The 21467-nt window shown below is 41.0% G+C and overlaps 1 protein-coding gene across 1 annotated transcript in view; it reads right to left on the reverse strand.

The window, feature by feature from the left end:
- ZCCHC14 (zinc finger CCHC-type containing 14) overlaps positions 1-21467 on the reverse strand; it is a 198245-nt gene that overhangs the window by 133923 nt on the left and 42855 nt on the right. The window contains exon 4 of the mRNA XM_030204564.1: positions 1590-1661. Coding sequence (XP_030060424.1) covers positions 1590-1661 — 72 coding nt within the window. The remainder of the gene's footprint in view (positions 1-1589; positions 1662-21467) is intronic.

Raw genomic sequence — 21467 nt, forward strand, 5'->3', positions numbered from 1 at the left:
ACTGAGGAACAAGCAACTGGCTTTCCACCCAGAGCTGCAGCTAGCGAAGGGAAGCCCAGCTGGAGGCAAGAGAACTAATTATACATACACACACACACACTGCCCCCAGCTAACACAAACAAAGGGAAAGGAAAGAAATCCCTGAACAGGGAACTCAGATCAAAGTCAGAGCACAGAGCACGTTCTGACCAAGAACTGCGGCTTTCAAGTCACCATAAGAGTGAAAGTAACGCGCAAGCAGAGGAACTCTTCAGCTGCAGGCTAAAGTACTATCCCCTGACGTCAGCACAAACCACGGCAGCCAATCAGACTAGACGTCCCCCCTCCCTCTCAGCCAAACCAGCAGAATCATAACAATCAGTCACATTCTGGGCTGGTCCGGAGGGATGCTAAGGAACATTCTATTTGCTTTCTTTGCCGCCGCTGCACACTGAGCAAAGGGTTTCAACATATCAATGATGACACTTAGATCCTTTTCCTGGTCCGTGACATTTAATCATTTTAAGCTATGTTGATGTTACTGACGTTTTAGTGTTACTACCTAGTGATTTTTACACATTAAAAATGTTCAAGCTAAAATACATTAAAAATGTTCAAGCTAAAATACAGTAATGACACTTCGATCCTTTTCCTGGTCCATGACATTTAATCATTTTAAGCTATGTTGATGTTACTGACGTTTTAGCATTACTACCTAGTGATTTTTACACATTAAATATGTTCAAGCTAAAATACAGAAAAACCTCATTCAAACGATACATTTAAACAATGTCTCAAAATCTTGCAGTCACTGTGATTTGCTCATAGTCTTCACCCCCCACTTTAACACAGGACTTCAATTGCTTTGGGAAGTTTTTAACAGCCTTGTCAATCAGTCCCTGTGGCAGACTATCCCAGATCATCTGCTGTGCTTTCTTGTGTTCGGCGATTGTTTGCCACTTTGGGTGGAGCTTGTGATAGGCCTTCCAACATTGCGCCCCAGACAAAAGTCCATATCACATCAATAACAGTAAGCTGGTAACCCGTTTTTTTTTTTAATAGTAGTTTTACAGTGCTAACATTTTTGAACAAGTGAAAACTGCTAAAAAGTAACTTTGCTGTGTTTAAAGATAATCTCATAAACATAGATAGTAACAACAAATAAAGCGGTAAAATTTCACCTTGAAATTCTAAGCAATTAATTGGTGAGCAAAACAGCAACAAAAAAAAACACCAAAAAACAAACAAAACTATGGGGTTACTTTTTTTTTTTTTTTTTGCCTCACCCTGTAGATAGGCATACTGTGCACCATAATATTGTTTCTCAGGCTCTCTTGACACATCCCGCTATTTCTGGCTCAACTTCCTGTTTCTGACGGGGGTGAGATACATCAGAGGGGAGGCCCTAGGGCCAGCAAAACATAGCATTTGTAAATTGCTGTCGTGACTGCTAGAGGTCAAAGCAAGCTGAAGGGCCATGGGAGGGATGGGGGTCCGCGAACAGAGAAACCAGTGGAGAAAGGACCAGGGGAAATGGACTCATGGGCTGGTTTTGGTTAATGGGCTGTAGTTTGGGTATCTATGCCATAAGGAATTGTAAAGCACTTTACCTTTGAAATAAATTCAGTCACTTCAGCGTATGACTTGGTTACCAATGCCAGAGATGAATCGGACCACAAGACCTTAAGAAAATAATGCAAAATAATTTAGAAAACAATATATTTATAAGGCTGGCTTCTGTGAGCTAGAAATCTAAGCTAAATGCTATCCACAAGTATGTATATACCTATTTATATCTTTACTGCACCTATCTAAACTATTTCTTCAAACGTAATAGTGCTGATTTTCTGCCAGGTCACTAACCTGGAACCTTTTGAACTTGCTTTCTTTTTTTCCCAATTGCAGTTGGGAGGGAAGATGGAACTAGTAGCCAAACAGGCAGGTTTTCTAAATGTACTAGTGGTACTGTAAACACATTTTGAAGGAGCAACTCTCCCTCCCACAGGGTTTCCCTTTGAAAACTCAGATGGCAGCACATAATAGGAACCTAAGTAGGAATTATGCAAGCTCTTAACCATGGGCAAACGTAGCTACAGAAAGTAGATGCAGGGCTTTTTTTTTTTTAAGATCTGTGCATGTTTTCCCTTCCCTATCTAACTTCCACTTCTTCCTTGCTTCTTTCTGTCACAGATAAAAATATTCCAGCAGCAAGGGATGGGAAGAAGTGCACTTTTCAAATACCCAAATACATGGCTTTCTAAATTAGTATATTTAACATTTAAAAGCAAAGACAAATCAGACGAATGATTTCCAATACATAAAATCCGATGTTCAGTTCAAAAATGAGGAATGGTGTAATACATTGGTTCATGCATTTCATTACATAATTTTAGAACATAAACTGGGTCTGACCAAGGTTCATCAAGCCCACTGGCCAATTCAGGTCACAAGAGTATATTACTTTCTTGTTGTATATACCCAGGTATAAGCAGTGGCTTTCCCAAGTCTACCTGGCCAGTAGGACTTATTGACCTTTCTTCTAGAAATTCTCTAAACCCTTTTTAAACATAACTCTTAACTGCTTCCACCACATGTTCTGGTAATTCCATAGCTTAATCAGTTCTAGAGCTCAAGGAGGACTGCAACTCTTGGGCAAGTAGGAGGAGCTGAATACTTGATTAATCTGATTACAAACACACACCTTACAAGTAAGCAACATAGCTTTTTTTCCCCACTGACAAGCATGACATCAAACACAAGTGGATTAGCACACGGTTAATCCACTGTATAAATCCTCTGTCCATTGTGGGGAGTGAACTGATCAAATAAATCAAGATGCAAGAGACACACATGTAGAGAGGTACGTATAGAGAGATAAATTTAAGGGCGGGGAACCCGTCAGGGGTGCCCGTTATCGCCCCTCTTATTCGTGCTAACTTTGGACCCACTAATTAGAGATACTGAGGAACAGCCAGCGGTGGCAGGAGTGGAGATCGGAAGGGAGGTTTTTAAAGTAGCGGCCTTAACGGACGATATTCTGGTTCACTTAACGAAACCGCAGGAGTCATTAGTGGCTTTATTGGAGATTTTTTCCGAATATGTGGACTATGCGGGCTTACGCCTGAATCTGGGGAAGTCAGAAGCCCTGGCCTCCTCAGAGGAAGTTTGGAGGAGGTGGAGGGGTGAATTTCCTCTGAGACGCGCAGCTAATTGATTTAAATATCTAGGAATGCTACTGTCGATGAACACCCATCAGCTGCATGATCTTAATGTCACCCAGCTGTTGGAGGAGACTCGAAACATGCTGCTTGGTTGGCAAGAGATATCACTCTCATTGTTGGGTAGAGTGAATTTAGTCAAGATGATACTATTTCCTAAATGGCTATATGTGCTACAGATAGCGCCCCTGTGGTTGCGAAAGAAAGACCTAACTAGGTTTTATAAATTAGTTTTGTTGGAGGGGTAAGAAGCCTAGAATTCGGTTTTCAAACTTAGTGGGTGGTTGGAGTCGGGGGGGGGGGGGGGGGGGGGGGGGATAGGCATACCAGATCTTGCGTTCTATAACCAGGCGTGCCAGTTGCGCCATATGGAAGACTGGTGTTTAGATAGACATACACCCCCACAAATTTGGAGGTTGCGTGCTATGCGCCTTATCAATTTTTGTTTCGTTATTACACCATAAAACTCGACAACTTCCGTGGAGTCATAGTACAAATGTATTATTACGGCCACTACGAGAGCTGTGGAAGGTGGTTGTTAGACACTATGGGGGAGACCCGACTGCAACAGATCAGCTTACCATATGTGGGAATTGTGAATTTTCACCTGGATTATCAGGGTCTCAATTTGATCAGTGGGCTGCATGAGGGATCACACGGCTGGCGCACCTGGCGGATGTGGATGGGCAGCCCCTCTCAATTCAGGACTTGATGGGTAGGGTTGGAGATTCCTGGGGATCTAGATACGCTATACAGCAAGTGCGACATTACGTTGCCTCATTACCTGGGAAACCAGATGGGGGTGCAGTTACATGGTTTTTTATCAGTCCCTTGGGGAGGGGAGGATTACTATTTCACTGCTCTATAAAGCATTAATACATTTCTTGATTAGCTTTCGAAGGTTGCCCTTCTTCGTCAGATCGGAAATAAGCAAATGTGTTAGCAGATAGTATATATAAGAGAAACATCAAAGCATTACTTTGACAGTCTGACAGAGTGGTAGTATGCATGGGGACATCAAAGCATTTCATTGATATTCTAACAGGATGGGTGTTGGTAGGTGAGAGGAGGGTAACAGAGAAATACAGCTTTATGGTTTATAATGGGTTAGAAAACCCAGATCCCCATTAAGTCCTGTTTGTTGGGTGTTAGGTGACCCGTTGAGGATAACCCCAAAAGAAACAGTATATAAAGAGATTAAACTGGATAGTGGTGATGAACGTCAATACTAAACTGGGTAACCCAAGACCATTCAGTGGAGAGCCTGGGAACAGAGGTGGCTACTGTTGGAGATGGGACACTGAGCGTGACAGACCTTCGGCCTGTCCCAGAATGACAACACTGATGTTCTTATAGTCTCATTCAGCCTGAACGGATGAATGTGCCCCTACAAATGAGACAACAAGCTCTACCCATGGCTGAATTGAACAGGCTAGTTTGGACGGAGAGGAGGAACTAATACCGGTAGAAAACAGCTGTCCACACATCCCCAATCAATGCTGTTGCTGCCTTCTGGACATGGTCCAGCATCGGAGTAAAATCATATGAAAATTTGCAAACTGAAATTTGCAAACTACATTAAGAGCTTCTTATTCCAGACCTTCGCACCCCTCTGGAAAGGTGGCAAAGGTAGGGAGAGAGGGAAAGGATAGGAAAGATGAGCTGGAGACAAGCTGACTATATACTGCTCTCCACCAGGTAATCCCTGTCAGTCTACAACCAAACTGGCCCAATCTGAAAAAGCTGAATGACCTCATGTACATCAGTACAATAAAATTAACCTAGACCCAGCATTGATAAGAAAATAGAAGGAAACATGGCTGCAAACAGAGAGAAACCATTTCGTTTATTTATTATTATTTTTTTTCCATTAACTGAGGATGCCATGCAAAAACATGCTTCAAAACAAACGCTGGCTGACACAGCATAAAACAAATGGGCATCTGAAACATTTTGGTTAGGAAGCTAGAAACATTAGCTTAGCCTACCCTGCTGCGATGTCATCTTGCCATATTTCCTAGAGAGGGGAAAAATAGATGCTGAATCCCCTAATGCCGAGATTGCTATGCCCAGAGCTGATAACCTGTCAGGTCCCGAGCACTGCTGCCCACCTGATTATATGCCTCATAAGCGTCCCACACAAGAGGCTTAGGAAGGGTAAAACCGCCCCAGTTAGCAGCTCCCTTTTTAAACACGAAGCATGAGTCTTTCTGCCACAGACAGCCCTCTCTCACTAGGTTCAGCTCAGCCTCTCCAACATCAACAGATTCAAAATGGCAGCGTTTCCCGCCGAAATCGGCCCCAAAAGAGAGAAAGACATGACCGGCGGTAAAACAACGAACTCGGACACCCCTCCGACGGCGCTGCCGAAACATCGATACCAGCAGCCTGGAACTGCTCTTAGAGGTGAAGGAACATCGGCACACACAGCCATCCCTAAATCCCGTTGCTGAGACCGAAAAGACACGGAGCTCCCCGACATCGCGAAAAACAATTAAAATAGAAAACAGCTGATCAGCCAAAAGCTGATCGCTACGGAGCTGCCCTGCTCGTTTTTCCAGCCCAGAAACAGCGCTGCCAAGACAGCAGACCGGGAGGCTCTTTTTTTTTTTTTTTTTTTTTACTGAGTAGCTGCCTCTCCCTGCCTCTACAGTTCTTACAGAGAAGAGCTGGAGGAAAACTCTCATCAGTCAGACTGTTCCTGACAACAGTCTGCTATGGAAAGCATCTGAATTTACCAAAGAATGCTTTAACTTCAGTCAGACTGTTCCTGACAACAGGGGGGAGGGACTCAACCACCCAAGTGTGGCACCCCCGGGGCAAACAGAGGCCCCCCATGGACCTCAGCCCCTACCAAGCAGGTTTGGTTTTTTTTTTAAAGATGCACAGAAATAAGCTGAACCTTACAGCAGAAAATAACATTAATAAGAAATAATAAGAATTAATAAGAAAGAATAGACAAAAAGGAATGAGACTGAAGGACTCACCACCTTCCACCTGCTGGAGACAGATTACTGGATCTTTCTCTAGCTGGCAAGGGCTCTTATTGGCTTGCTAGAGTCACAGTTTTTTCTCAGTCTCCACCTGCTGGAAGGCGTGCACAACCCATCAGTCACATTCTGGGCCGATCCGGAGGGACGCTAAGGAATGGGGTAGCTATTCTCTATCACAAATCCCTTCCTTTGCATATTCTTTTTTTTTTTTTTTCCAATATTTTATTGGCAATTTAGCAAATTACAATCATAACCAAATAACATCAAATATCAGTAACCAATTTTTGTTCATGGTCCCCCTCCCCTTCTCCGTCAGTGGTGTTGCTTCTGATTCTTGAGATTGTTCATATATTGACCAAATGTTCGTGAATACTTTCATAGTGCCTTTCCTCTTAGCAGTCAATTTCGACATCTGATACAGAAAGTCCACTCTGCGAGCTATCAGTTGTAGTGTTGGTGTTTCAGTTTGTTTCCAGGCTCGGGCTAAGGCTATCTTGGCCGCTACAAAGTACTGAGTAGCCAATCTATGTTGTCCACTGGGTATTGAGCTAGGCCGGAAATGGAGGAGGCAATGTTCTGCTTTCTTTGGGTATGGTTGAGGCAATACTGTATTTACCAACTTCACTACTGCCTCCCAAAACAATTCCACCTTCGGACATGTCCACCAAATATGGTAAAACGTGCCCTGAAGGCCACATCCCCGCCAACATTTTCCCGAGGTCCCCGGATATATCTTTTGCAATCTATCTGGGGTATAATACCACCAGTACAATAACTTATGGCCATTTTCATTGATAGATTGTGCTGGGGATGCCTTGAGCAGATATTTGTAATTGCTCATCCAAATTGTTCTAGGGTGTGTACATTGCAAAACGTTTTCCCATTTCTTATGATAAAGAATTTGAGGGTCTGTCCTGCCCAATAGTGCAAGATATATCCGGGAGATACTACCTCTGCCCCCTCCCTTACGCATTGCTAATTCAAGAGTTGTCTCTTCTAGATCTAATTCATCTTGTGCTCGTCTTTTAATAAAATTACGCAGACAACAGTAATAAACAAGATCTTTTTCCGATAGACCATACTCTTCTTGAAGTTCCTGGAAACTAATCATATTGCCCTCCGCCCATACCTGTCCCAGTGTGTATAAGCCTGCTTTTGCCCAGTTATCAAACACCTTTTCTGATCTCCCAAGTGGGAAACCCTCCGCCCATCGTATTGCTGTTTTTCGGTAATATTTCCTTTCCGGGAACATATGCTTTCTAATTTGTAACCACGTTTGGAGCGGGTGTTTTAGACTCATAGGTAATTCCTGCAATATAGATGTCAGATCTCTCCCTGATATCCACAATATGTCCTCTATCGTGTACCTACCTATCCATGCTCTCTCCCAATGCATCCATTTCTTTATTGTCCCTGGAGCCCAGTCAGCTAGTATTCTTAATTGTGCTGCTTGGTGATATAGATAAAAATTGGGTGTTCCCATACCACCTCGGTCTAGTGTTTGATACATCGTGGCTCTATTAACCCGTGGTGGCCTTTTCCTCCATATATATCGAAACATTTTCTTATTTAATTGCGTGAAGAAGGAGGCAGGTATCGGTATGGGCAGTGCCAGAAATAAGTACAATAATTTGGGGAGCAACATCATCTTGATAGCATGTATACGCCCTTTCCAAGATATATTGAGGCCCTCCCATCTATCTAATTCCTGAAAAAGTTCAGCTATCTTTACTGGAAAATTAGCCTGAAATAGATCTTCTATCTTGGGTGTGATCTGTATTCCTAAGTATTTAATGGATTTTTGCGCCCAGGCAAATGGAAATGCTTCTCGCAGAGCCGGTATCTCTTCATTCGGTACTGTTATGTTTAATAAGGTAGATTTAGTTAAATTGGGTTTAAATCCCGACACTGCTCCATAATATGACACGTGATCTATTGCTTTTTGTACTGATATTGCAGGCTGCGCAAGAGTGAGTAGTATATCATCTGCAAAAAGTAGAAGCTTTTGCTCTTTTCGCCCTCGTACTATGCCCTTTACTTCCTCATCATTTCTCAATATACAAGCGAGCGGCTCTACCGTTAAAGCAAACAGAAGCGGGGAGAGGGCACACCCCTGCCTAGTTCCCCGCCGAAGCGGGAAGGCCGCAGTATATGATCCATTAATTTTTAATATTGCTTTCGGGTCTTTATATAAAAGTTGCAGCCATGTTAGATACCGCCCCTTTAATCCCACCTGTCGAAGCACCGCAAAGAGGTATGCCCAATCAACACGATCGAACGCTTTTTCTGCGTCAATGGATAGTAATACTGCTGGTATTTTTTCATCTTGGGTGTATTGGATAGTATGGATGAGGCTTCGAATGTTGTCAAACGTTTGTCGCCCTATAATAAATCCCGCCTGATCTTCGTGAATCAAGTTTGGGAGCTGTTTCTGTAGCCTATGTGCTAATATTTTCGTAAAGAGTTTATAATCCACGTTGAGCAAGGATATCGGGCGGTAGGAGCTACATTGTTGGGGGTCTTTGCCTGGTTTTAAGAGCAGTGTTATTGCTGCTAGTCTCCATGTTTGTGGTATCTCTTGAACCTCTTCCAGCTCATTAAATACCCTCTCTAATATTGGGATCAGGTGTTTTGCAAATGTTTTATAAAATTTTATAGTATACCCATCTGGGCCTGGTGCTTTCCCATGTGCACTATCTTTAATTGCCCATTTAATTTCCTCCGATGTTATGGGGGCCGATAGTGTTTCGCTCTCCACTCCCTGTAATTGGGGAATACCACTCTCTTTCAAGTATCGTTCCACGATTGCTGGCTCCAATGTGGACTCTTTCTCATATAGTGAGGTATAGTATTCTAGAAAGGTTCTCTGTATTTGATCTAATTGTGTGATGTGTTCCCCGTTCGTATCTCGTATCCCCCCTATATGATTCCGCTGAACTTGTTTTTTAAGCTTATTGGCCAAAAGCCTACCCGCTTTCTCCCCAAACTCAAAATGTTCTTGCTGGGTCTGTTGTAGTTGCGCCGCTAGGCTTTCCATTTGGAGTTCGTTAAGTGCTAATCTCAACTGGTGTAACTTTTCTGCCTCATTAGTATCGTCTGGTTGTGCTTTGTGTTTCTGTTCTGCTTGCCTGAGTTTCCTTTGCATATTCTTAAACCATCAACAGACTCAGAGGGCAGGTGGATTAAATTAGATGTAGTAATTGATGATATTACTTATACCTTTCTAAATGTGTATACTCCAAATAAAGACTCTTCAGATTTCATCTCCTGGCATTAGAAATTAACAATTCTCATAATACAAATGTAATTTTGGGTGGGGATTTCAATCAAATTTTAGATCAACACCTAGACAGAAAGTCAAATTGTACGTATCACCAAACGAAGTCTCACCAAGTACTTTAAAAAGTACTCTTGGGTTGTGTTGTAGGAGGCGGAAGGCCTCCCAATTATTTAATATACAGAATTAATTCCTCATATTTCTGGACAGAGAGAAAGGAGAAATTAGATCTTACCTGCTAATTTGCTTTCCTTTAGTCCCTCCGGACCGGACCAGGATTGGACTGTTGGGTTGTGCCCGCCTACCAGCAGGTGGAGACTGAGAAAAACTCTGACTCTAGAGAGCCAATAGGAGCCCTGGCCATGTGACCTTAGCCTCAGTATTTGAATAACAAAGCAGGAAAGAAAGAAAGAACTTCTGTGCTGTATGGAAACCTAGCAGCCACAAATTCCTCGGCAAAACCGAGTACTAGAGCTCACCAGCAACTCTCACCAGAGAAGTGGTATGGCCCATTTGTATTAGAGCTCACCAGCAACTCTCACCAGAGAAGTTGCATGGCCCACTCAGAGCTCACCAGCAACTCTCACCAGAGAAGTGGTATGACTCACTTAAGGTTTCATATATATTCCATCAACTGAGCTCACCAGCAACTCTCACCAGAGAAGTGGTATTAAGGTTTTATATATATATATATTCCAGCAACTGAGCTCACCAGCAACTCTCACCAGAGAAGTTGTATGACATATTTAAGGCTTTATATATATTCCAGCAACTGAGCTCACCAGCAACTCTCACCAGAGAAGTGGTATGACATATTTAAGGTTTTATATATATTCCAGCAACCGAGCTCACCAGCAACCACCAGAGAAGTGGTATGGAACACGCAAAGTCTTTTTTTTTTTTTTTTTTTAAACATTCCACTTCCAAACTTAATAAAAGAATCTAAAGAGTTGATAGAACATGGGAGGGGCCTGGTCCGGAGGGACTAAAGGAAAGCAAATTAGCAGGTAAGATCTAATTTCTCCTTCCTTAGCGTCCCTCCGGACCGGACCAGGATTGGACTGTTGGGAAGTACCAAAGCAGTAATCTTACGGGAGGGACAGACATTGAGAATGCGGTAGAGTCCCTGAAAACACCCAAACTAGGATGAATACAAAGCCAAAAGCTTGACAATCCAAGAACCGCCAATAAACTAAATAGAATGACTACAAAGCAAAAACGCTGAAAAGTCCAAGCGATGCTGAACATTGTCCCCTACCGCACTATCAGTGCAGCGCAAAGGACAGAGAGACTCGAGAGAAAAAAAAAAAAACGACTGAAAGAAAGATGGCAAAGGTAGAAGCAGAGCCGCCTGGAAACAAAAAACTGCAATGAATCTACCTCAGCTGAGAAAGTCGAAACCGAGATCCTGAAGTACAATACTCCAGATATCGTAGACTATTGCTGACCTAGCAACAGATTGGAAGTACGTAAAGCCTGTCAGTGAGAAAGTACCTGATCACTAGAAGCTAAATAGGTAAAAACTAGAATGCAGTTAAATACTATGCAGAAGAAGAAGGTACCTAAATCCCTGCTGCAAACTAGACTGAAGGTCCAAATAAACTGACAGCCGCTGCAGTTACCCAACATGAAGAAAACATATCTCAGAGCGCAATTCAAATGAGAGAGAAAGAATCATCTGTAGCTGTTGCCTCTGCAAGCAGATCACCTGAGACTCTTGTCGTAGACCCCAATTAGTGAAAACGGGAATAAATCAACAGTAGACACTTGTTAGTACCTTTCATCTGTTAGATACATATAGAAGTCCATAAAACACTACACAGTTCCAGGAATAACATGTATAGAATGTTTGTACGTTTAGGAATCTAGCCAGGTGCTCATGGTCTGGATTGGCCGTGGACCGAAAGGTGGGCTCGATAGGCCCTTTGAGCTTTTCCCAGTGTGGAATTAAATATGTACTTATGTAGTAGAACTATAAATATACATATATATTTTCACAGATGCAGCCATCAAAAAACTGCTCACTGTGTATATGCTCCCGGCATACTTGCAGGAAGAATGCTCAATCTCAACCACCAGACCCAAGTGCTGCACTAGTGAGAATACAGAGGCCAACTGAGCGGAGGGAATTCCATCCGAGATAAATATCTGGATACGAGAAGGCATCTCTCTCTGCCGCTGACAAGTCTTTTTAGCAAGAGAGTAAGCGAGGCACATGGAAGGTCAGAGCGAAAAGAAATAGTTCTAGAACTGGGACCTCCCCTTAAGGTACTATGCACTGAGAACTCCCAGAAGTTTTTTTTTTTTTTTTCAATGGTCACGAAATTGACGGAGTGAAAATCTGCCAAAAAAGACTACCGAGACTCCAAAGAGAATGAAGAAAAAATTCCTTCTTGGGAGCTAGAAAGTAAAATTTTACTCTGCAAAATAGAGCAAGGTAATGGCTGAAGGCCCAAGAACATCCAGAGAAAACAGAAAGTGGGACGCTTGTAGAGAAGACAAAAAACAGTCTGCGCCAACTTGAGTAAACAAAGAGAGAAAAAATAGAGACATGCTACGAAATCTAATGAGATCACACAAGAGCTCAAAAGAGAGATCAAATGAGAAACCTGGCTACATGCACCCCGTAACCTAGAGTGTGCCCGAAATGCACCACCTGTTGCTTGACCTGACAACTCTGCCAATAAGACTGTCTGTAATGAACCAGACATCTAGAAAAGGATGAAACGAGGAGACGTTGTTTCATGAGCGCCACTGCTACTACGACCATAACTTAAGAAAAAAGTGTGCGGTGCCGACGAGAGACCGAAGAGCAGGGCAAGAAAACTGGTAATGAGGACCTTCTCATCATCCTCGTATCGTGGACATTACTCCTCCTATACTGAGATGTACTAAAATGTACCGACCCACACCCATAAGAAATGAATGTGGTACTTGCAACCTGGATTGACCACAACTGAGGACAGGATGCTGGGCTTAATGGACTCTTAGACTTTCCCCGTATGACAATACTCATATACTAATAGCAAAAATGCACAGGAAGTGAAAGAATCCCCTTCCAATTGAAAGGAAGGTCTGGAGTGAGGACGTATAGAATGAAAATGAAAGGATCACCATATGTTGAGCGTGGACTGATACACACTGGCCTTTAATTTTACCGGATCTCCCCAAACCTCGTATCATGTCATGCCTCCTTCCTCACTGAGATGTACAGAGATGAACAGACGCACACTCACGAGATATGAATGTGGTATTTGCAATCTGGATTGACCCCATCTGAAAACAGGATGGGGACTCTTGGCCTTTCCCATTATGGCAACACTTATGCCCTTATGGCAAAAAATGCACAGAAAATGAGTGAATCTCCTTCCAAGAGAAAAAAACTCTGGCGAGAGGAAGAATAAAATGAAAATGAAAAGGAATAGACTTGGAAAATACCTATTACGGAAAAGGTGGTGAATTTGTGCCACAGGAGACAAGACTGTACCTGACATCAAGAAAGCTTGAAACAAGACCCTAAAATCTGTAAGGAAGAGAAAGGGATAGCAGATGTTATGGATGGTCATACTGGACAAAACCAGAATGTTTACCATGTGCCCAGGCTGAATAGAGGAAACAAAAATACAAGTAGATGGCGTGATGACCTCCCACTATCCTTAAGTGGGAGAAAATGCAAATTGACCGGATAACTTTACTCCCTAAGTGGACATATATCTTGTAAGTCCTAGAAGAAAACTAAGATAAACACATGAGAAACTCCAAGACAGCTGGAAAGTAGAGAAGACGTGAATAAAACATGCCTTCTAAAGCATCTGAGAAAACTGGGTGCTCGGTAGACAGGACTGAGTCTCCTAGAATATGAGAACCATCTGAACAATGTAGCCTATGCAGCTGTCATCTGCTATGCCAAAGAGAACGCATAGCCATGAAAGAAAATTGCTGAAAGGAAGTAAGACCTTGAGGCATATTTTCAAAGCACTTAGCCTTCCAAAGTTCCATAGAAACCCATGGAACTTAGCCTCCCAAAGTGCTTTGAAAATATGCCTCTTTATGTCCAGAATTGCAAGTACGCAACAATTGAGTATCAGACAATGTATTTCATTGCACATGGCATCTGAACCATATAGCCTACGCTCTAGAGAACGTTTGTTAAGATCTTAAAACACTGTATAAGAGCATAGCCATGGAGGAAAATTTCCTGAAAGGAATTAAGATCTTATATCCAGCATTGTAAAAGTACCAAACAATAGACTATCCGGCAATGTAGTTCTATCCACATGGCACCTGAACCAGATAGCCTATGCCATAGAAAATGTTTGTTAAGTTCTTAAAAACACTGTATAACATCATAGCCATGAAGGGAAATGCTTAAAAGGAACTACGATATTATGGCCAGATTTGTAAAGCACTAATCAATTGACTATTAGACAATGTAGTCCTATTCACCAGGAAATGAGAAAGACACAGAGTGACGTACACTGGACCCCCATAAAAACTGCGCTAGACAATAGCGAAGACCTTTCCTCCAAACATCACACACAAGGGAAAGAAATAGAAAAATGGTTATTTTGGAGCTGAGATACAATTTAATTCGCCCAATTGTCAAAAACAGAGAATTCCCGACTGAGCTGCACTTTGAATCGGAGTCTTGCCAAGAACAAAGAAATCGCCAATTGAGCTGCACTTTAATTCACAACATTGCTAGCAACCAAAAAGTCCCCGACGGAGAAAAAACAGAGGGAAAAACAAAATGAGCGCCACTCGCATCGTAGCATTTCTTTTTTTTTTTTAAATAGCTTGAAAAATACATGTAAAAATTAATTGCGGGGCAAATATACTACCAATTGCCCCAACTACCGGAGAAACAATATCTCCTTTCCATTGCACAAACAGCCAAACACAGTAAAAGCAGAAAAACGCTACCGCGTCAATGGAAATTGCAGCTGCAAGCAAAACAATGGCGGCCAAGCGCGCCAAAATCAGAAGAATAAAGTTCGAGGGAGAAACCCACTGACCGGACCGACGAAGAAGCAGGAAATCCGTGCCGCCGAAAAACAGATAGCCTCCGATGCCGCACAAAACATGGTTTAGCCTCTGGCCCGAACAGGAACCGTCAATACAGCTCCCAAGCTATACAGACCCGTCCAAGAGCGAGCACACGCTTAACAGTTCGCGCCTCTTTTTTTTTTTTTTTACAACTACCGCCGCTAACAACGCCGGATAGCAGAGGAAAAATAATGAAGATAACAAAAAAAAACCGCCGATTAAAGTCACAGATGCTGACTTATCACTTTTTTTTTTTTTTTTTTTTAAATAGCTCCGCCAGAAAAGAAAATAAAGACTCTTCAAACAGAATAAGACAGAAGAGCTACCTGCTCGTTATAAGCCTGGGGAAAGCAAAAACTACTTCCTTTAAATTCCTTTCAATTGAATTAATTCTTTTAATTTTCTTTTACTTGATTTAATTATTTAAAAACAGCTACCTATTAAAAGTGGCTGCCTCTCCCTAAGACGGTACACCTTTCCAGAGAAAGGGACGGCCCTTCCCTGCTAAACCAGGGAGATGGGGAGGAAGGGGGGTGGACTCGAGACACCCGAGTTTAACACCCCAGAGGCTGTCAAAGAAAGAAAAGAAACCCTGTCAAGCCTCTAATTACGATTCCAGGCACAGAAGAAGTATTATAAATATATCTGTAATATCTTATAAAGAAAAAGAGAGAGAGAGAGAGACTAATGGGCTCACTTCCTACCTGCTGAGAGACTGAGAAAATACTGAGGCTAAGGTCACATGGCCAGGGCTCCTATTGGCTCTCTAGAGTCAGAGTTTTTCTCAGTCTCCACCTGCTGGTAGGCGGGCACAACCCAACAGTCCAATCCTGGTCCGGTCCGGAGGGACGCTAAGGAATGAAGGTTTCTCTCTTTTCTAATCATGGGGAAGCTTGCTGGAATAGCAATTACACTCTACCCCTCCTCTTGCCAAGTCAGGTGATTGAACCTGATTGCCCAGGATCTCTTCCATTGAATATGGTCAGGCCTCAGGGAGCTCAGGAGACAGAATTCTTTCCCATGCCCTTTGAAGTAAGGCTACTTCAATCCAGGAGAGAATTACTCTTTTTGTTGTAACTATAAGAGGACATAACACATAACACTTGCAGAAGACATCTTTCTGTCTAAAACAAAAGATCAATACTGTATCTCACAAAGGAGAGGCAATTGAACTTCTCCGAGAAGCAGACTACTGGAGCTTTTTTGTAGATTTCTTTATTATGCATTTCCTTGAAAAACAAGAGAAACTATGTTCTGACATGTTATGACAAACACAGAGGCTGGGCTATCAGGTGAGAAATATATCACATCTGAAGGGAAGCAGTTTTAACTCTTGTCTTTAGAATAAGAATGACCTGGGCTGTCAGAAGGAAAGTAATTAACTCTTGCCTCCTCTTAGAAAGAATAAAAGATGAGACAATGAATCAAAGGTTCTGAGAAATATATTCTTGTGTGAGAAAAGCTGTAAAGATGAATAGAAGAGATATAATATCCAAAACATTTGGACAAGAGACCAACTGCATCTTCAAAGAGAATGTAAACAGATGCTATGTATTTCTTTATTGATATTGGAGATCCTGACTGACTGTAAGATGCTAATTAAGGGGGTGAGAGAATCCCTCCTCCTTGTGCTCCTTTTGTCTTGAAAGGGAAAAGAAACCCTAAATAATATTTCTCTGCCAGATAGGTTGGGCAGTGTACATCTCTTTTGGCTCCCAAGCCAGGGAGCCTGAAAGAATGTCCTATTCCATTTTCCTTGTATTTCAATTTCTATAATATGCTCTTCTTTCTATCCTGATCTGTATCTATTCTATTTCTTATTTTTTGTCCTATTTCTGGATAAAGAATAAACATGTGTTAACCCCAGGAAGCTTTCTTGGCTCTCTTTTCTTTTGTTATTGTTTTAAAGGCTTAATCTACGTTTCTAAAGATACCAGTTGAGAGGATTGTTTTGCGCGAGTAGTGCTGGCTGAGTAACGGCTCTGGAGCGCAGCACGAAAAGCGCTAACAATTGGTAGATATTTGGAGACTATTTCATCCAACAGAAAAGGATTTTACCTTCTTTTCTACCCCCCCATCTTAGCCATACCAGAATAGATTATTTTTAAATCTCAAAGCCTCTTATTCCTTTTATTACTGAAGCATCTATTCATGGCACTCGTATCTCAGATCATTCTGCTATTTCTGTTAATGTTTCAGGAGTCATCTCACCAAATAAGGGCTTTTCCTGGAGATTTGATGCTGCTCTGCTTAAAGATGAATCCTTCCTCTCTTTACTAAAACAATCCTCTATGGATTATTTTAATAATAACCTTACTGATTATCCTATAAATATCTGGTGGGATGCTTATAAGGCTACTATATGTGGAGTTATAATCAATTATGTTGCAGGAATCACTAAAAAGAAAAGGAGAGAGCTGGATGATCTTGAACAGAACATTAAACCTCTGTAAAAATGCTTACTTGTATTCACAAGATTGTAAAATCTATCAGGAGTTGCTTAAAGCTAAGTATAATTTTAACACAATTCTAAGTAAGGAAGCAGTGTCATCTATTTTTCTGCAAAAATCCTTTTATTATACAGAACATAATAAAGCAGGACATATGCTTGCACAATACCTTAAGACTAAAACAAACTGCTCTAGGATCTCTGACATTACAGATGCTGATGGTATAACACATTACACAGAATCAAAAATTGCTCAGCAATTTGTGGAATATTATCAGCAACTTTATAACTCTGAAATAACTCCCTCTGAAGCGCTATCAATCCTTTTTAAGTACCCTTGCTCATCCTTCTCTCTCCCCTGAACAAAGAGCATCTCTGGATGCCAATATTACACTGTCAGAAATATTAGCTGCCATTAAGGAATTACCTAGAAATAAATCTCCTGGTAATGATGGTTTAACAGTTGAATTTTATACTGCTCTGGCGATTGTTCTTGGTCCCAAACTTCTAGCTTTATATGAACACATGATTATGGAGAGATGGGCTCGTTTTTGGAATCAAAAATTATACTCACACCTAAACCGGGGAGAGATCTGGCCAATGTTTCCAATTATCATACTATTTCTCTTATAAATGCGGATAAGATTTATGCCAAAATATTAGCTATAAAGGTTTTACACCTTTTCTCATACATCGAGACCAAAATGGTTTTATAGTTGGATGATTACTTTTAGATACTTCTAGGTTATTCTGGAACATACTTGCACATTCTATTGATAATGATTCCCCATTGATTGCATTATCTCGTGATGCTGAGAAAGCATTTGATCGCATTGAGTGGTCATACCTCTTTAAAGTTCTCTACTGGTTTGGTTTTAATGACCCTCTTTTGAATATGATCAAGCTTCTTTATGCCTCTCCCCAAGCATTCATAAGTACATAAGTAATGCCACACTGGGAAAAGACCAAGGGTCCATCGAGCCCAGCATCCTGTCCACAACAGCGGCCAAGAGCTTCATTTATGCCAATGGTATTTCTTCTTCGAAATTTTTCCTTAAAAGAGGAACTAAGCAAGGTTGCCCTCTCTCTCCATTATTGTTTAATCTAGCTTTAGAGCCTCTTGCAATCTCTATACGTGCCAATCAAAATATAAAAGATGAACTAAGCAAGGTTGCCCTCTCTCCATTATTGTTTAATCTAGCTTTAGAGCCTCTTGCAATCTCTATACGTGCCAATCAAAATATACAAGGTGTTAAGTTACGTGATGAATCATTTAAGCTGTCCATTTATGCGGATGACATATTAATGTATGTAACTACTAATTCTATTCCCCACATCCTTAATAGTATTAATGCATTTTCAAATATTTCAGGGTACAAAGTCAACTGGTCAAAATCTGCTGTTATGCCACTTTCTAAATTTGTACTGAAGTCCAATGTTGCCCAGTATCCATTTACTTGGGAATCTAATCTAAAATATTTAGGTATAAATTATAGCACCTCTCCAGAGGATAGTCTAAAAATTAATGACTAATATTCTACGAATTACTAATGATCTCTTAAATTCATGGACTAACCTTTACTTGTCTTGGTGGGGTAAAATTGAAGCTCTAAAAATGGTACTAGCACTGAAACTTGATTACATCTTTAGTATGGTTCCTATATTATTTAAAGATTTGTTTTATAAAACACTTGCTGTGTTAATTTCTAGATTCCTTTGGAAATCCTCTGTGCCTCGTATTACCATTAAAAAACTTCAGCTTCCTAAAAATCTTGGGGGATTAAATATACCAGACTTTAAGTCTTACCATTTAGCCTTTCAGATATCTCAGGTCAAACAGTGGTACTTTTTTACATGATATTCCTAGATGGGCAATTTTTGAAAAAGAAAAAATATTTCCTCTACCTCTGAGCTTACTTCCAACTATGAACAGGTTTCGTTACGCTGCAGATCACTTGATATTAAAGAATTCCACGCGTTCAATAAATCTTGTTTGTTCTCTTAAATTTTAAATGGTCAAACTCCATGGATATTTCCATTTGGCATAACTATGTTTCCAGTTAAAACATCTCCTAAACTTCGTAAAATATGTTTTTCTGCCAATACTTGGTCACCAGTTCAGTTGTCAGGCGTTAACATTATTCCTTTTCAGATTTCTCCATCTGCTATAATATTCCTCATTCACATAGAGCTTTTTGGGATCATCTGACTCAGCTTATTAACCACCTATGTCCTACGTCACTGGCTCATCAATCTTCGACTTCAAGTTTCAATAGTTTATGTAAGTCCCTCATGGCGCCCAAATCTGCACCAGCATTGTATAAACTCCTACAATTGTCTAAACCAAATATGTGTTCCACCCTAACTTCTGCCTGGGAAAAGGAACTAAATGTTTCACTTTCCAGTAAGGAATGGGAACTCTTTTGGAAAAAACCATGCATACTTCTCTATCAGCTGCTCTTTTACAATCCACTTATTATATTTTTCATAAATCCTATTGGACGCCTGCAAATCGTAATATATCAAATTTGTGCTGGTCATGTCAATCTGCTGTGGGATCCCTTGATCATATGCTTTTTCACTGTCATAATTTGCAACCATATTGGAAACTGATTTGGGACATTATTCAGAAGGTATTTGGCATTCCAGATGCTTTGTCTTTTAAAGTGCTAATCCTTAAACATCCACCCCTGGTTTGTCAGTTCCACTAAAGCATGTAAAATTGTTTAATTTGATGACTGCTTGCTCTTCACTTGATTGTTATACATTGGAAAAATAATCTACACGTCTCATTTCATGAATGGTGGAATTTGCTCTGTTCATATAGGCGTTATGAGGAAATAGCTGCCATACAATTTGGTCATATTTTGTCCTTTCGTAAAACATGGTCATTGCTAGACAACTATGTTAAGTGATATTTGCATGTAACTTTATTAGGTAAAATCAACTCCTTTTAATCATATGCACATCTGCTTTATTCCCTGTTAACCTACTGCTACTTTTTTTTTTGCTTTTTGTTTTTGGTTTGTTGCTTTTATTTTAGTCTTTGAAAATGTTTGATGATTAACTGGATACACCATATGGAGCTTGTTAATTTCTTACACATATGTGTATTATTATTGTATTATTCTAAAAACTTAAATGATTTTTTTTTTAAATCACTTAATATAGCACCAAGGCGCACAGAAGCAGCAGAAAATCCAATGGGAACTAAAATGCCTCCAGTATGTAGCCAAAAGAAGGAAACAAACCCTTCTATCCAGAGGAAGCCTGAAAAGCAGCGAACCAGCCAGAACTCTAGGCTGGACTAGGATCCAGACCGAGAACATGGAAGAAGCACTGCAAAATCGCCGCAAAGAACAGAGTATGCTTTACCCATCAATAATTCCAGGAAGAAAGGTAAGGCGACAGAGAAATTGAAGAAAGGCTCCACTGGGTTTCATCCTGAAACAAACCAAAGGGTGGCTTCCACCAAACCCCCTGGCTCAACTGCCACCCAGAACAAGCTGGGACAGGAGCTATCCAAAAAGCACCAAGAGGAGCTACATGATCTTGCTACTACTTGGGATTCTGCCAGATATGTCTGACCTAGATTGGCTACTGTTGGAAGGATACTGGGCTAGATGGACTATTAGTCTCACCCAGAATGGCTATTCTTATGTTCTTAGAAATTCTTTCAAAGGCCTCTCCTATATACCTGTTAATATTATCCTTTGGGAATGGTGATCAATCTATGTGTATGGCCATGTGATTTGATGATCCCTAAGGTAACCCTGTATCAGGGTTAAGCCCCACTGGCCTGGTCAACTTGAAAATGAATTTTGTGGTATGGAATCACAGAAATCAACAGAAGGAAAATATTAGATCCTATTATTCTCAGGCTTCTTTTGTCTCAAACACTAGAATCATCAGACATCCCTAATTCTACAAACAACTGAGCCTATCTGGACTATTTCTATTCACAATGCAACTTCACTAAGCATAGTAAATATGCTTCCCTTTGCATCAGAAGTAGTGAGAACTCTGGCAAAAAGGGACTAAGAGCATAGCTAAGATTGAATGGGCCCCTATAATTCCATCTCTCCCAAGGAAGCAGGGACCCAGGGGGAGGGCAGCAAGCTCCTGTAAACGAATCCTGCAAAACCCCAATTTCAGCCCTATATAGAAAACCTCTCATAATACACCAGAACATTTGTCAGGATTCAAATAGCAAAAACCCTAACTTTAAAAAGGAAGCACCCCTGGATTACCAATATACTTACTGCTGGAAAAGCAGAATGTGACAGATGGAACTACCACAGGAAACTAGCAATAGGAATTCTGAGATCTGTATGCAATTCAACACTGGAGAAACAGTACATATATCCTTCTGCACTGTGTAAAGTATAATGAGGGTTGCACATTTCAAAAGTTGGCATTTTCCAATCACTTAATTGAAAATAAAATGCATTTTATCTTTGTTGTCTGGGTATTTTATTTTACTAGTCTGCTTGGTCTTACCTGCT

The sequence above is a fragment of the Microcaecilia unicolor genome, chromosome 5, assembly GCF_901765095.1.
Source record: "Microcaecilia unicolor chromosome 5, aMicUni1.1, whole genome shotgun sequence".
In the NCBI taxonomy this organism is placed as follows: domain Eukaryota; kingdom Metazoa; phylum Chordata; class Amphibia; order Gymnophiona; family Siphonopidae; genus Microcaecilia; species Microcaecilia unicolor.